The sequence below is a fragment of the Musca vetustissima genome, unplaced genomic scaffold (genome assembly GCF_032173495.1).
Source record: "Musca vetustissima isolate MV318-11 ecotype Yass unplaced genomic scaffold, APGP_CSIRO_Mvet_v1 utg4398, whole genome shotgun sequence".
In the NCBI taxonomy this organism is placed as follows: Eukaryota; Metazoa; Arthropoda; class Insecta; order Diptera; family Muscidae; genus Musca; species Musca vetustissima.
Genome location: NW_026883621.1, coordinates 48,840 through 61,146, shown reverse-complemented (window position 1 = coordinate 61,146; position 12,307 = coordinate 48,840). Strand labels below are relative to the sequence as shown.

The 12,307-nt window shown below is 35.9% G+C and overlaps 1 protein-coding gene across 1 annotated transcript; it reads right to left on the bottom strand.

Annotated features, from left to right (window-relative positions):
- Positions 1 to 2,786: 2,786 nt before the first annotated feature.
- Positions 2,787 to 10,330, bottom strand: LOC133330534 (G-protein coupled receptor Mth2-like). Its single transcript, XM_061538970.1, has 3 exons — positions 9,890 to 10,330; positions 5,967 to 6,126; positions 2,787 to 3,040 (listed from the first exon to the last, which is right to left on the bottom strand). The coding sequence occupies exons 1-3, from the start codon at positions 10,328 to 10,330 to the stop codon at positions 2,787 to 2,789; spliced, it is 855 nt and encodes a 284-aa protein (XP_061394954.1).
- Between the last annotated feature and the right edge of the window lie 1,977 nt (positions 10,331 to 12,307).

The following is a 12,307-nucleotide window of genomic DNA, read 5'->3' as shown; positions in this document are numbered from 1 at the left end:
TCGTATGGTCGGCCCCGTCCGACTATACTGCTCCGCTCACTGGTTTACACTTGCATATAACTATTACAGAAGCACTATTGCCACTCCGATTGAGAATGTTAAACGTGTTAATAGCAATCGTTGACATCGATTTTTTCTTGATATGAGGGAATTATAACAAGTCATTTGACCTATTAATTACACGATGAGGGAGAGATTGCATTGTGAAATGATTCTGCACTCTTTCTCTCGTGAACACGGAACGCCAGAAACCAAAATTGTCGCATCTGAGGCTGGAAAATCCCAAGTCATTCATGCATTCTCAACATGTAACAGATTTTAGGTATTTTGAATTTGAGCATGTCTTTCAATAAGTAGTGGTGATGGTTTTGTGGTTACCCCCACAAAATAGCCCGCACCAACTATACTCCCTAGAAAAGACAACGTTCAAACAATACAATACATTTTACATGTTTTCTATAGATCTTTTTCCATAGATCATTTTCATACTGAATTCCTTTTAGGGGGGACCCCTACTCTAATTCTAGAATGTCCCTATAAAATTTCAAGTGAAAATCTTAAGAACTCTTGAAGATATAGCCGATTTATTTTGTCAGCATCAAGGGACGGCAAGAGTGATTCTCAAACTTTAAACGCATTTTTCTCGAAGCGAATGGCGGGCACGATAACTCAAAAACTAATAATCCAATCGGTCCCAAATTTTGACACGTTTCTCTGGGAGTGTATAGCTCTCGTATGAAGTAGGATAAAGCCAATCGGTGAATATCTTCCTTATTTTTATACCCTCCACCATAGTATGGAGGGTTGTTTTTCCGTTTGTAACGCATCGAAATAATCATTTCCGACCCATAAAGTATATATATTCTTGATCTAGCGTCTAAACGAATTGAGATAGAACGCCAAAATTTTGCATAGAGTCGTCTTTTGTCTGCAGGCAGGCCAAGTTCGAAGATGGGCTATATTGGTCCACGTTGAGGCATAGCTCCCATATAAGGGTACCCCCAAATTTTCAGTATTTTTTGGTTCTTGAGCACGTTTTCAACCGAATTTTGGATACCAAATGTCTCTACTAAAAATCATAAATATAGGTCTACTTTTTCTTATAGCCCCCGTATAACGGTACCTCTCAAATATCCGTAATTTAGTACTTTGAGTTCTTATTGGGTATCAAATCTCTCCACAAGAAATTATAAATATAGGTCCATTTTTTCGGGTAGCCCTCATATAAGGGTACCCCCAATTTTCGGTATTTTAGGGTTCTTGAGCCCGGTTTTCAACCGAATTCGCTGAAATTTGGTACTTTGAGTTCTTATTCCGTAGCAAATCTCTCCACTAAAAATTATAAATTTAGGCCAATTTTTTCGGGTAGCGCCCAAGTGAGGGTACCCTCCAATTTTCGGTATTTTGGGGTTCTTGAGTACGGTTTTCAACCGAATTCGCTGTAATTTGGTATTTTGTAGTCGTATATGGTAACAAATCTCCCTACCAAAAATTATTAATATTCACCCCCTTTTAGGGGTATATTAAATTTATATAAATATATTAAAATGGTTATCTGATTTGTTCCGGGTTTTGAGTTTGGTTCTAAAACTCTGATGTAATCATTTCACCTGCGGAGGATATCAAGATAAAAAAGTAGAACGTAATGTTCGATAATGAACCCGCATTTAGACCTAGTCCGTGTATGGAGGTTCCTGAAGAAGTGGACCGATATTCCCCATCTTCGAATTTGAACTAAGATTGGAAGAAATAATAAGATGGACAAAGTTTGGATGAAATCTAAATTTTTTGAAATTGATTTAGTCCAAAGAAACATGGAGTGTAGATTTCGATTAGCCACAGTGTATAATTATCCATTAAAAATTACTGATTTTTTATTATGGTTTACATAATCCCTTTTTAGAAATGTCGGTATAGGTCTACTCTTTGGTATGTTCCCTATATTTTCATTTCTAGTACCCGTCAGTATATCTATGGTGGAGGGTATCCAAAGTTCGGCCCCGCCGAACTTAACGCTTTTTCACTTGTTTAACCTAGTTTGTTGTCAAAAATTGGCGATTTTCCAAATAAAAATTTTCAGAGTTCCGCCATTTTGTTAATTATTGTGCGAAGTATCTTTCTATCACCGTTGGAATTTTAGGATTCCGATGTTCCAGTGAGGAGTTATTATGCCCGCCATCAAAAATAAGGACTTTTCTTTAATCACAAAAAAACAGCAATAAAACAACAACAAACATTTTTTGTAAATTATTTTTCTTCCCTTTTAAATCTTCAAATATATATGTACAAAGTTACAAACATTAACAAGCATTGGTATTCATTTAAAAATAAAAATAAAAAATCGAGAATGGGGTGGGGTGGGTTTCCCTTAAAGTAGAAATACTCAAATGGACCATCTTTTAAGCATTCGACAACATTAGGAACATTTATTAATGAGATATCAGATTTTTTTTATAAAATCCTTAACTTAAACCAAGCGTAGCCAATATCGCGTTAAACTTAAAATAATACAAGTAAACATTTATATATATGTGTGAGTGTAGCTTAGAGACAATTATTTTCGACACGATAACATTTGATTTGCTGCATTTTCCCCCATTTATGACATATAAGGAGTTGTCGGGGTGGCTGGAATTGTACTTGTTTTCGATAATTGCGTTTGTATTGTCAACACCGTATCTTTTCGCCTTCTGGGTATATTTCTATTGACAAATCCGAATCTAAAATACAAATTTAAAAAAATAGTGTTGCTTCAAAAAAAAAAAATAATAATAATAACAATTTACTTACTGTTCCTTGAGTGCAATCAACACCTCGCGACGATATATAAACATGAAAAATATTAAAACACCCTGTGAGGCATTACAAAAATCCGTTATGCCAAAAAGAAAATCCAAAACTTTGTAATTGCGACAACAATACGATATGATGTCCATTATCCAGCATATGCCCATAATTAGGAATAGTCGCAGTATGATAAATACACTGAAAGAAATAATATATAAAGAAATGTGTAGATTGTGAGAAGAGGGGAAAGAGACTATCAAAGGGGTGGGTTTTAAAGAATATTTTTTCAATTCCTATCATCATAGGAATGGATTTTTTAAAGAGTATTATTTTAATGGTTATCAAAGGCGTGGATTTTCGTAAGAATATTTTTTAATGGTTATCAAAGGCGTGGATTTTTTAACGAATATTTTTTCAATGACAATCAAAGGCGTGGATTTTTGAACGAATATTTTTTAAATGACTATCAGAGACATGGAAAGAGATGGATACACAACTATGTTGTCAGGGTATTATAGCTTTGTGCAGCCCCAAGAGTTTGTAACGCTGCGAAATATTGGTCCTAGACCCACCTTTAAGTATACCGATCGCATATCTCGTCTAGCTGAGTCGATCTAGACATGTGTGTCCGTCCGTCTGTCCATTATAATTTGTAAACACGATACAGGCCACAGTTATGGACCAATCTTCACGAAATTTTGCATGTAGGATAGGTTCAGGCAAATGAGGACCCCTATTGTTTTTGGAAAAGATCAGTTAATATTTAGGGGATGAAATGGACAAAAATTTTATTTTTGTCTGATTTTCTGGTCGCTCTGGGGGCCGAACACCGCGAATTTTTGCATGGAGAAGGGTATTGGACCAAAGAATAAGCATGCCTTTTTTATAAAGATCGGTCAATATTTAGCGGGTCAAATGGACCCTGTCTTTTGTGTGAAAAATGACAAAAATTGTATTCTATAGCGTATAGATTTACCCCTGAAGGACCTATACCCGAGAAGTTGATAGTATATCCAAGAGGAGTGATTGAGCTTTAAATCGGTATTGTCATATGTACTCGGATGTGGGAGTTACACGTAAATATTTACATTACCACACTAGAGGGCGGAAATAAGCGCTGATCACTTTGAAATGTTCCTTGAGGTTGCAGTTGTGGTCAACAGAGATGGTCCGTCAGAAACAGTGACGTAAATGACATCATTTTCGACGTATATTACATACGTCAGAAACGTCGGAAACCCACCCAAAATCATTAGGTTTTTGACAAAATACCTATTTCCATTAATGAATTTTGAAATTACGTATGCTTTACTGAAATTCATATAACATTTCAAAATTTTTTTTCCAAAAAGTTTAGAATTTTGTATTAGTTCTAGTAAGAAACAGACAGTTATATGCAAAAAAAAATATATATTTTTGAAAATAACGGTATATGGTAATAATATTTGAATAAATGACGTTTTCTACATTTATTACATTTTATACAGGTATATGACGTTTTCGGCGTTTACACCTTTTTGACAGTCGAAAACCTAAAAATTCGTCATACGGACCATCCCTGGTGGTCAAGGACAACGCCTATAATTTTCGGTGATGATCAGATAATACTTTTGGGATGAAGTGGACCGAAAAATTATTTTTTTCGATTCGATCTATAGGCTACAATTATAAGCCGAACATCACAACACAACCCACCGTGAAGAGAATATGGACAAGTAATTAGAAGGGTTGTATTGAATATTGGTAATATTCGGAAAATATGTCAGTGTAAAGAAGAGCTGCTGTTGACCTCTAATCGACCAAGAGGATGCAGCTATCACGAAATATTACCCAACCTCGGGAAAATGCGTCTTGAGCCTAAATATATCCCATTTTTAGAATATCATACATCCCAGGGGTAATAGCAATGTATTGGTAAGTAAGAATTACTTTATGAAGCATCCCGTGGATATTTTGAGAAGTTTAAAGCTTAATGGCAAATGTTATGTGGGAGGGTTATAAAAGATGCACACACATCATTTCTATACTTACTTCTCTCGATTTTTATTATCTCTGTTCGTCTCATAGGGTGACACATTCCGTTTGATGGTATAAATCGCACTTGTCACATGGATAAAGGCAGCTATATTGAATAACATTATGACACAATTCGGTAAATAGAAATAGAATGCTGCCGACCATTTACGAGCTAAAATCAAAATAATTTTGAATAATGTTAGTACAATATATATCGACTTTGAGTTTAACTTACTATCTAACCAACAAATTTCTTTGCCAATGCCAGGTTTATATTGTTCCATAACAAAATTGGATAACTGGGCCCAGATGACAATCAGTGTCAATGTACCAGACACACCCCAAACAAAAACCGAATACAATATGAAACGAATAATATTATCACGGCTACGTCCATTGAATATTTCATCTTCTTTAAATGTTGTCCACATATCGAAGCATAGAACCCCCAGCCAAAGGTAGGCGGATATGAAGAAAAAATAACCCGAGAATCCTTAAAGCAAAAAAAGTTATTTTTTTGTTTACCATATCGTTGTATAAATGATGATTTTGGTTACCCATTATACGGCATGTTGGCTCAGGATATCTTCCTTGTGATATGTTTATATAGCCAATAATGGAATACCCGGCAGTCAGTGAAATCAAATAACATATTCGTAGTTTTCCTGTTAAACTGCTGCGTAATTTTTTGACAACCATATGTATCAATATTGTGGGTACAAAAAATACCACCGACACGGCCATACCTGTAATGGGAATTTTTTTTATATATATACAAATGGTATTTGTAAATAAATTACAGAAGAAGACAATGCGAGTTACGGGTACTGGTATTTTGAGAGTTAACATCTGGGAGTAATCGAAAGAAGTAAGTAACGTAAAAAATCGCTTATAACGACGAAATAAATCGCTAAAACCGACATGTCGTTATGAACGATATCAAATAAGGGGCAGAACTTTTTCAGTGCGACACACATCCATATCTTTTACACATATACTCAAAATATTCTAAAATGTCGTACGAAATATCAGACATTCATCAGATCGATAATTACTCTAACTAAAAACTAATATCACAACAGGTTTGCAACTATTTTGGGAAAATCGATTGTTTCAGCTGATTTTCGAAATGGCTTTGGTCCGTTTCCACTTTTAATACTTACTATATGTATTCAAAACCATCGAAAGTGAGGGATCATTTCTCATCGGACAACTCATGGCCAGCAATGTCGTTTTGTTGAGTGTTTTATTCAATTGTGGTGATATACAATAATTCACCGTATCCAAAGTGATATTATCGGTAGCTATAGCCAATGTGCCATTCTGCAAAGAAAATATGGAAGAAATTTTAAATTTAATTCAATCAAAATTTTTAGCCGTAGATGTTTATACCTTCCGCCATGAGAAGGTGGTATGTAATTAAAACTTTTTATCCTAAGTGTTTCCCAAAGAAGTGGCTGTAATTTGGCATTCGGGTTCCTAATGCATTAAAAAACTAATATGGGTCCATGTTTTTTATAGGCCCCATACAAAGATATAAACTTTGTGAATTTTTTTTTTTTTTGATATAGGCCTAAATAAGGGTCCCCATCAATTTTAGGTATTTTGAAAGCTCATATCAGCTCATAAACAAAGTTTGGGCGAAGTTAACATCGTTAAGCATATTTTTTATCAGGGCCATCCAAACTGTAGATCTTAATTTTTATACCTTACACAACTATGTTGTCAGGGAATTATAGCTTTGTGCAGCCACAAGAGTTTGTAACGCCGCGAAATATTGGTCCTAGAACCACCATTAAGTATACCTATTGTCTTATCTCGACTAGCTAAGTCGATCTAGACATGTGTGTCCGTCCGTCCATCCGTCCGACTGTCCATCTTCTTCACGAAATTTTGCATGTAGGAAGGGTTTTGGCCAGTGAAGACCCCTATTGTTTTTGGTAAAGATCGGTTAATATTTGGGGGATGATATGGACCAAATATTTAATTTTTCTCCGTTTTTCTGGTCGCTCTAGAGGCCGATAATATGACCCGAACATCGCGAAATTTTACATGCAGAACAGCATTGGGACAGAGAAAAGGCATGCCTGCTTTGATAAAGATCGGTCATTATTTAGCGTGTCATATGGACCCTGACTTTTTTGTGAAAAATTACAAACTTTGTATTCTATGGCGTATATATTTACTCGCGAAGCATATAGATCCATGAGGATCAAAATGACTCCAATTACATTGTCGTATGTACTCGGATGTGGGAGTTACACACAAATATTTACAGGTGCTTACGTATTCAGATATTATTTAGTAACCCATTACCTTATTAGAGGGCTGATTCTTTTAAAATTTAAAATTGTCCATAAAGTTCCAAATATGGTCAAAGACAACGCCTATAATTTTCGATGATGATCTGATTAAAATTTTGGGATGAAGTGGACCGAAAACTTAATTTTTTTGTGTGGGTTTCTAGTCGAATATAGGGAACATCACAACACAACCCACAGTGAAGGGAATCGGAATAATTATCCGAGTTCCGTGGTAGTTGTGTAGGGTATCGTATTGTCGGCCCCCCAAAAATATAATATTTTTGTGCCAAGCTAAGTTTTTTAAAACCTAATTTCTTGTCAGGGTCGTCCCTACTGGAAGTGTAGCTTTTTGAAGCAAATTTTTGTGGCAGGTTCACAATTTGAAGCTTTGCTTTTTATACTCTACACGACTATGTTGTCAGCTTTGTGCAGCCCCACCTTTAAGTATACCAATTGTCATATCTCGACTAGCTGAGTCCATCTAGACATGTGTGTCCGTTCGTCCGTGTGTCCATTATAATTTGTAAACACGATTCATGCCATAATTATGGACCAATCTTCACGAAATTGTTTTTGGTAAAGATCGGTTAATATTTCTGGGGATGAAATGGACCAAGAAAATTATTTTTGTCTGATTTTCTGGTCACTCCAGAGACCGAAATTATGGCCCAAACATTGCGAAATTTTACATGGAAAAGGGGATCGAACCAAAGAATAAGCCCGTTTGCTTTGATCAGATATAGCGCTGATTGCTTTGAAATTTTCCATGTGGTAACAGTTATGGTCAAGGACAACGCCTATAATTTTCGGTGACGATCAGATAATAATATTGGAATGAAGTGGACCGAAAACTTAATTTCTTGTGTCTTTTCGAGTCGATCAAGCCAAACTTCAGAACAATTGAAAGCCGAACTTCACAACACAATCCACGGTGAAGGGAATCTGGTCAAGTAATTCAACTTCTAGTCGGTAAAGAGGGTGCAAATATCGAAAAATATTCCCAAGTTCAGAATATAGAATTACACAAAGTTAGATTTTTGTGGAAGTTGTGTAGGGTATCATGTTGTCAGCTCCATCCGACTGCTCAGATCACCGGTTAAAATTTTGTTTTGGTGTCGGGGTCATTCGGACTAGAAGTTTAGATTTTTAAAGAATATTTTTGTTTCAGGCCCGTCCAATATATAAGTGTAGATTTATGAAGAATATTTTTGACTCAGGTCCATATTTGTAAAAGCGTAGATTTTTAACGAATATTTTTTATATCAGTCACCTAAGTGAATGTAATTTGGCATTTCCCTCTCGTTTTGGTGAACAAACTTCCTCGCCTCACTTTCGGTTTTGTAATTTGGCAACTCGATCGAACGTAGCTCCTAAGGTCCCAATAAAAGCTCCTATTCGATCCGAATAAAATTTGATATTTTTATTTTTCGAAAGAGGGGTACCTCGCAAAAAATATTTGAATTTTGATCCATGATCCGTCTACACTTTTTTGGAGCTAAGCCACTTTTAAACATATCTCAATGTATCTCCAGAATTTATTACTTCCTTATGCTGAAGGGATTTGAAAGTAGTTTATAATTTTTATACCCTACACAACTATGTTGTCAGGGTATTATAGCTTTGTGCACCCCAAGAGTTTGTAACGCCGCGAAATATTGGCCTTTAAGTATACCGATTGTCATATCTCGACTAGCTGAGTCGATCTAGACATGTGTGTCCGTCCGTCCGTCTGTCCATTATAATTTGTAAACACGATACCAGGCCACAGTAAGGGTTCGGCCCAATGAAGACCCCTATTGTTTTTGGTAAAGATCGGTTAATAATTAGGGGATGAAATGGACCAAATACTTAATTTTTGTCGGTTTTTCTGTTTTGAAAAAGATCGGTCAATATTTAGCGGGTCAAATGGACCTGACTGTTGTGTGAAAAATTACAAAATTTATATTCTACAGCGATGAAGTGGACCGAAAACATATTTTTTGTGTTTTTTTCGATTCGATCTATAGGCTACTATTATAAGCCGAACATCACAACACAACCCACGGTGAAGGGAATGTGGACAAGTAATTAGAAGGGCTGTACTGAATATTGGTAATATTCGGAAAATATGTCAGTGTAAGGAAGAGGTGCTGTTGACCTCTAATCGGTAAAGGGGGTGCAACTATCACGAAATATTACCCAGGCTCGGAATAAAAATCCGCAAAAAAAATAAAGTTCTGTGGTAGTTGTGTAGGGTATCGTATGGTCGGCCCCGTCCGACTATACTGCTCCGCTCACTGGTTTCTTTTGTACTTAACGGATAACTTTATTTTGTTTCAATTATTATTGAATTCCTTATTCGATTCAATTTTTTTTCCAATTTCATAGAACAATTTTCTGTTCACAGACTTAATGCGACTATCCTAAAATTAGACATCGCTACATCCTTGATTTTTAGATTTTTCTGTTGATAATCATGTCTTGACATATGAAATAATATATATCTAATAGCTGCATATTAAATATAACCTCAAAAACAAATTTTGTTTTCATTGGGCAACAAAAGGGTTAACAAAGAATGCAAATCAGATGGTTTGCACAGCACATCGAGGATTTAAGCATATGCTGGTCATATACAAATATAAAATAAAAAAAATGAATAAATCGAAGAGTTAGCAACAAAGTGTGACTATCTATATAAATAATAACCTTATCTGACAACTGTAATGAATCAATTTCACATTAATTTCATCACATGCATCATGTAACAGAAGGTCAACTTCTGTTTGTCTTCTTCATCTCACCTCTTTCAAGACCCATGGATCCACATGCATTTTAATGACTTCAAGTTTTTCACAGGGCCTGCCGATTTGTATAATAAAATGATTGAAAATATTCCAAATTGTGCGAGTTTTATTCTGTAGTAAAATCTCCATATCCGTTGGCATCGCCTGCTTAGGCGCCAGTTTTTCACAGCGATGTGATGTTTGATTAAAGAATTTACCCCGTTCACAGCACAGCTTCATGCACGCTCTGCCTTTGGACCAATCACAAACACAGCCGCGTCTGTGTAACGCAGTCTTTTCGGATTTATCGAGAAACGTCAATTGATGTCTATAGAAGGCGGTTTGATTTGCCTCTATCAAGATGTCATCGTAAATATAGGAACCATTTTCCAGTGGCAGGTGTTGCGAAAGATCAACGGTATCACGAAAATGACACTTTTCGAAGGGCTCATACTCCATGGCTATTAATGTTGGCACCAGAAAAAACCCAATGCACGCTATTAGCAGCATGGTGAGTATGAACAAAACCACCGATACGAGATGACTGAGTTTCATTGTTTAGCTTCGCAGCAGAACACGTCCATTGGCTAATAGATTCCATTCGAGACTGCAAATATCAAATGGCCATCGTTATCGTGTTTGTTCTTGCAAAAAAAAAAAAAACACGAGTAGAGTTTAGAATATTAAATGGATACTCTTGAGACCAATAAAACCGCGGAATGTTTCTTAGCACAGCTTTGAAGGAATTACAGAAAAAACATTGTTGCAAAACATCATTTTCTGCAATAACCCAACAAAACATGTGACATGTAATAGAAAGTCTCCAATAAATGAAGTGATGGTCGTGGCATCTGTGGTTGAATTTTATTATAGAGGCTCACATGTCTTTAACAAATTTGGGAAAGGAGAATTTAAGGAACGCTGGAAAAGTTTGAAGAGACTGAGGGTGGCTCAAGCCCTGAAAATATTGCCAGTCTATCACATAGAGGAAATCACGAAACATGCAGCCTCCGACGGTATGGGGAACAAATTCTGTAAAATATTTTTTGGATTCCATGGGATTGTGAGCCACAATAAAAGTAACCAGGCATTTTCTACAATGATGCGTTTTATATTCTGAAACCAGTAAGGAAAGTAGTAAAGTCGGACGGGGCCGACTATATGATACCCTTCACCACTTTGGGTATATTCAACAGATGAATCCTAACAGACGTAGCATTTGTAAAGGACCAGTAAAATGAAATTGGATATATAAACATGTCATTCTGCAGCCGATACTAAATTTTCCATTTGGATATAGAAGCTATATCTAAATCTGAACCGATTTCAGGAAACTTAACACACATCATTCTAGACCTAATTCATTACGCTGTGCCAAATTTCGTGCAAATCGAGATATATATACGGACTTTGGTGCACCATTTACATTAAATCAGACGAAAAAATATATGGGAGCTATGTCTAAATCTGACCCGATTTTCTCCAATCTTAGCACACATCATTCTGGACCTAATTCAGTACTCTGTGCCAAATTTCGTGAAAATCGAAAGATATATAGAGACTTTAGTGCACCATTTAACTTAAATCGGACGAAACTATATATGGGAGCTATATCTAAATCTGACCCGATTTTATCGGAACTTGGCACACATCATTGTGGACCTAATTCAGTACTCTATGCCAAATTTCGTGCAAATCGAAAGATATATAGAGGCTTTGGTGCACCATTTACCTTAAATCTGACGAAACTATATATGGGAGCTATATCTAAATCTGAACAGATTTTCAGGAAACTTAACACACATTCTAGACCTAATTCAATACTCTGTGCCAAATTTCGTGGAAATCGAAAGATATATAGGGACTTTGGTGGACCATTTACATAAAATCGGACGAAGATATATATGCGAGATATACATGGACGGACGAACGGACAGACGGACATAGGTTAATCGACTCAGAAAGTGATTCTATGCATATTCTCAGATACATATGCACAAAGACATAATACCCTGTACCACAGTGTGGTGAAGGGTATAAAAAGGGAATGCTTTTTTGTTCAGGTCGTCTATAAAGAACACCTTCAACTCCTCTATAAAGAACACCTTCAACTACTCTATAAAGATCGCCTTCAGTTTGCCGATAGGAACGCCCCGGCATTGAGTCCATGTAAATTCTCATATTCTTAAGATGCGATCAAAAATGTTTGCTGGTTACTAAAAAGAAAACTCTGCGGTTAGAAATTATTATTTATTGTTATCATGAATTGATGTATGTACCACATATGTAGTATTAAAACAATACTAGAGATAAGTTTAATTAGTACCCTACACCATAATGCGATACAAAGGCATATGTTTTGTGTCGGAAACATGAAACTAGATATGCTCATAAATACTTTTCTTGATCAATTTGTAATTACATTTAGAGCCAATT

Bases quoted from the DNA above. Each gene is read 5' to 3' on its own strand.
- LOC133330534 (XM_061538970.1), bottom strand. From the start codon at position 10,330: ATGGAGTATGAGCCCTTCGAAAAGTGTCATTTTCGTGATACCGTTGAT. The intron at 6,127-9,889 runs GTGAGATGAAGA...TTTTCTTTGCAG, and splicing joins ATCCATGGGTCTTGAAAGAG to AATGGCACATTGGCTATAGC. The intron at 3,041-5,966 runs GTAAGTATTAAA...CCCCTTTGATAG, and splicing joins GATGGTTTTGAATACATATA to TCTCTTTCCCCTCTTCTCAC.